Source organism: Mytilus trossulus, chromosome 14 (genome assembly GCF_036588685.1).
Source record: "Mytilus trossulus isolate FHL-02 chromosome 14, PNRI_Mtr1.1.1.hap1, whole genome shotgun sequence".
Lineage (NCBI taxonomy): Eukaryota > Metazoa > Mollusca > Bivalvia > Mytilida > Mytilidae > Mytilus > Mytilus trossulus.
The window spans coordinates 63,140,539-63,145,240 of NC_086386.1; the positions used below are offsets into that span (position 1 = coordinate 63,140,539).

At 30.6% G+C, this 4,702-nt stretch overlaps 1 protein-coding gene across 1 annotated transcript; it reads left to right on the plus strand.

Moving 5' to 3' along the window:
- The first annotated feature begins 209 nt into the window (after positions 1 to 209).
- LOC134697984 (von Willebrand factor A domain-containing protein 2-like) lies at positions 210 to 1,535 on the plus strand. Its single transcript, XM_063560269.1, has 2 exons — positions 210 to 343; positions 937 to 1,535. The coding sequence occupies exons 1-2, from the start codon at positions 274 to 276 to the stop codon at positions 1,533 to 1,535; spliced, it is 669 nt and encodes a 222-aa protein (XP_063416339.1). The 5' UTR covers positions 210 to 273.
- The last annotated feature ends 3,167 nt before the right edge of the window (positions 1,536 to 4,702 follow it).

The window sequence follows — 4,702 nt, forward strand, 5'->3', positions numbered from 1 at the left end:
CATGTAGCCCTTACTATAGGAAAGGAGATATATGTATTTTACAAATATAGATACTACTATTGTTTATATTAATTGTTTGAAAAATTGTATTGATTGAAAAACGATATATGTAATTCTAAAGAAATGAACCAATGAACTGTGTATAATGTTATCTATACGTAAAGAAAGCCAATAAAAAATCTAATTAAGGACTGCATAATTGTATACATTATCAAGGGTGCACAAGTGTGAACAAAAATGTTTAACATCTAGCACACATAGTTGTGTAAAGACATGTTAAAGCATCTATTATTTATAAATTTTGTTTTACAGCGGATACATTTAGGGGATAGCCTTCTTAAAGGTTAGTGTCGTTTAACAGTTTTCTTTCTTTTCCATTTTAACATATTTAATATAGTTTACCTGATAATAAGTATTGAATATTTCTGATGTTTATAAAACAATCTTTTTTGAAATTATAATTTAGATTTCATATGTAGTTTGCATTTTTTAAATGTGTCCCTATCGTTTAAAAATAAATATATATCTCTCTTGGAGAAATGAAATACTGGACACATTGTAAATTGGTTTCTTTGCGTTGCCCTTGGTCTGTTTACCATAGAAATATATTAAAAGTATGAACCGATATAAAAAATTGTAAACATATTACAACCTTAGAAGGTATATCTAATATTAAAACATATACACAATAAACATCATCCTAGATGCAAGGACTGAAATTTTGTATTTGCGCCAGACGCGTGTTTCGTGTACAAAAGACTCATCAGTGACGCTCAAATAAAAAACAGTAAAAAGCACAAATAAAGTAAGAAGTTGAAGAGCACAGGATCAAAAATTAATAAAAGATTTGCCAACTACAACTAAGGTAATATATTCCTACAAAATGTTATCTTTGATTGTACTGATATATAGTTTACATATATTATTGTTCCATAGATGTAGTATATGTGATAGACAGGTCTGGGAGTGTGACTGGAAGCAATTTTAATGAGGCTGTAAACTTCATTTACATGGTAACAGAATATCTGACAATTGGAAACGATGCATTTATGGTTTCTATAGTAACATACAGTGGTAGCAACCGGTTGGAATTCGCATTAAATACATACTCCACAAATACAAGTCTATTAGCAGCCATAAACGGTTTATCGGGTACAGTAACAACCGGAAATACACATACTGGGGAAGCCTTACAGTATGTCCAATCGGACATTTTACAAATTTCAAATGGAGCTAGAACCGGAGTAGATAAAGTAGTTGTTGTGTTAACAGATGGCGCTTCCAACGGTGCAATTGACCCAGGAGCAGCAGCAGATAGCTTAAGATCAGATGGAGTAGAAGTTTTTGCAGTTGGTATTGGAACATCACATCTTATCGAACTTCAAGATATAGCAAATGATCCGGCATCATATCATGTGATGTATGTTTCTGAATTCATATATCTGTGCGGTCTTATACCAGCTTTAGTTCCAAAACTAGGTAATTATTCAGATATTATTGGATACAGAAATTTTAACAATCCCCTTGAGAAATAATGCACAATTTCGTTGTTAAAATAATATGTAAAGTTTACATTTTAAAAAATGTATCACAGAGACATAAGAAACACACAAACAGTTTGACGTAACTATATGTTTACGTTCTAAAATTGAATATTAAGCAGATACTTAGTTTATTGCTTAATTTCTCTGAACAAAAAAAGAGTTGTGTATAAATCCATGGTAATTATAGGTTGTTGCAGACCTCCGCCAAACACCGCATAAATTGCCTTCGTTTTCTAGAACGCAAGGCTGACTTACACCAAATACTTGCCAGTTGAACTATTGTTATTTACTGCTTCTAGGCCAAGCGTGATGAATTAAGTATAACGAATACTATGACAGGTCGGTCTGAACTTATGTTAGATGACAGTTCTTTCTGTATCGACTACTACCCTACTAAAATTGGGAATGAACATGGGAAATGTGTTAAGGAGATAACAACACGACCAACGGGCAATAACAGCCGAATGCCACCAATAGGTCTTCAAAGCAGCTTAAAAGTTCATCACCCAGAGGCGTGCTTTAGCTGCCCCCCTAAACAAAAAGTTATACTATTTCAGTGATAATGGACATCATTTTAAAGTCTTAAATGTATAAAGAAACTAAATTAATGATCATACAATTGCTAGGCCAGAGGTTCCTGAATGGGACAGGCGCTGGTTAAAGCTTAAGTTGGTTTATATTGATATTGCGTTAACACAATTGTGTCTTGTTATTCTTGTTATATTTGCAAATGGATGTTTAACAGAATTCCCTCATCTCAAACTCCCCAAATATCATAAATATAAAAGGTGATCGACAATAGACGTATAAATAATTATTACGGTTAAATCATGACATTGACATTCTATTTACTTTAAAAACTTACTCTAGGAAATTTTTTTAAAAAGATAGATAATGAGAATATGTATCATGATTGATAATGAATCAGCTGAAAGAGACTAAAATTACGTAATAAGAATTAAGCCGCAAAGATTTATTTGAATAGAATTAAAGGTCAAAATAATGGTTAGTACCTGTAATAAAGGCAAGAAAGTATCGTCATATAATGAACGTGTGTTTAATATATCGCAAAGGAATGCAACTTGAATGTTAGTTCAATAATGGTGGTTTAAAATTGATGATATATGTTAATGTGTTTGTGTTTTCGAAGATAGATCATTGACGGCAACCTTACTGGCAGATTGTAAAACAGACCCCGTTACAACAACACCGTGGCCAACAGTGACCTCAACAGCACTTACTTCCAGTATTTTGTCTGCGGACAGAGGATGTAAATATTTACATGTTTTACTTCTATATCTTGTCAATTATAATCGTCTGTATGTTTTATGTATACTAGTATTCCATTCATTAAACAATTGGATGTTTTCTTGTTTAGAGCTTTTATAAGTAAAAAATAAAGTCATATTAGCATATGCAGTGAAGTCTGTTTTGATCCACCAGGAGTTTAAGACCCGAATAAAACTGTAGAACAAAATTGAAAATTTCGTTTTTTTAAATATACATTGACATATTTGATAGATAATTAATATAGATCGAACATAAAGTTTTAGATAATAGAATCAATATGACACTTTTGCTACGCACTATACCAAAAACTTCTAACAATCACTTTCAACCGGTACCTTCCATATTTTGTATTTGTTTGTGTTGCATTACGTTCGGTAGCAAATAGTTGTTGCATTATATTTTCATTTTCTATTATCTTATAATAAGTTTAAAATACTACAGATATCAGATATCAACTAACAACATGTAAAACTGAACATTCGATATTAGAAAACATGTGTTAAATAAGATTAATATTTGGTAATGTACCTTTCAAAATTGTTAAAAAAAAATAGTTTCAAAATTATTTTTTTTTCTTGTTTTTTGTTAGTGGAGGAATAGTATCTATACTGAAGTTAAGTTCCTTCAAAATGTTATAATATTGCTATTTTCTGTTATTAAATGCATTGTATCACAAAATGAATTTACATTTTTAGCGAAAACAGGTATAATTGTTGGAACAGTATTGGCATCTTTCGCAGTTATTGCTGTTACTATCGTAGTGATTATAGTTGTGCATAAGATGCTGGTTAATAGGTAAAACTATATGAAATATTGCTTAGACGTTATTTGGTAACAATTTATCTGTAACTATACAATAAAATGATTGCACAAAGAAAATGTATCAGGATTCAAATGATAAAGCCACAACTCAAACGTTCAATAAAGTAATAATAAGCAACCATATTATTAACAAAAATGTGAAGTATTTTTTTCCGTTTGTGGATCTGGCATGTTTTTAAGATCGGGTCAAGGATTTTAAAGAATAACTGGTTTCTAGTATGAATCATAACATATGCAAAAGTACCTATCTGTAAAATAGGATGCAAAACCATCGAAACAAATACCAGAGGTAACAGTTTTCATAACGAGAACAAATTGATTATACAAACAACAGATATAGTTTGCAAGGTAGATGTTGACTTGGATTAATAGGACATCCCTAAGATATTTTTGGAAGAGTTCTGCAACTTGCAGAGTATGTAGTAAATTGCTCTCTTCAAGAGGCATCGAATTAAACATCCTGAATAGTCCGACCTCATGGTGCTGCGTGTTTATACATCATAAACAGTCCAATAGTTTGTTATAGTAATTTATTGATATCGGAACTGGGGAAATACATGTGACCATATTTTTGTACCGTAGTCAATGTAACCAATATGATTGGTACTAGAATAGAATGATTGTCCCTTACACAAATTATAAAAGTATTTGCATATGCATTTTATACTTTTAAAATAAAATAATAAAAGAGAAACAGTTTAATGTCATATAATAGACGTTATGTTCTTACTTGTATAAATAATTCATTGTTTCCAAACAGTTATCTTATTCAGACTTTTGTGTAAAAAACACTACTTTTATTGTTGATACATACAAAAAGATAAACTTTTTGTTAATTGTAATTTTACTGTTTGATGTAAGATATTGTCTTACAACTTAGCATTTACTCATTATGTTATATAACGCATACATGTACAACAGAAGTATACACACGTTAATATTTTCAGTTTCTTTAGACAGACTACTAGTATTACGGCCTAACATATGATTGCAAACACATAAACTGCATTTTTAGACTATATCTTTGATTTTATTTTCAGGAAAAG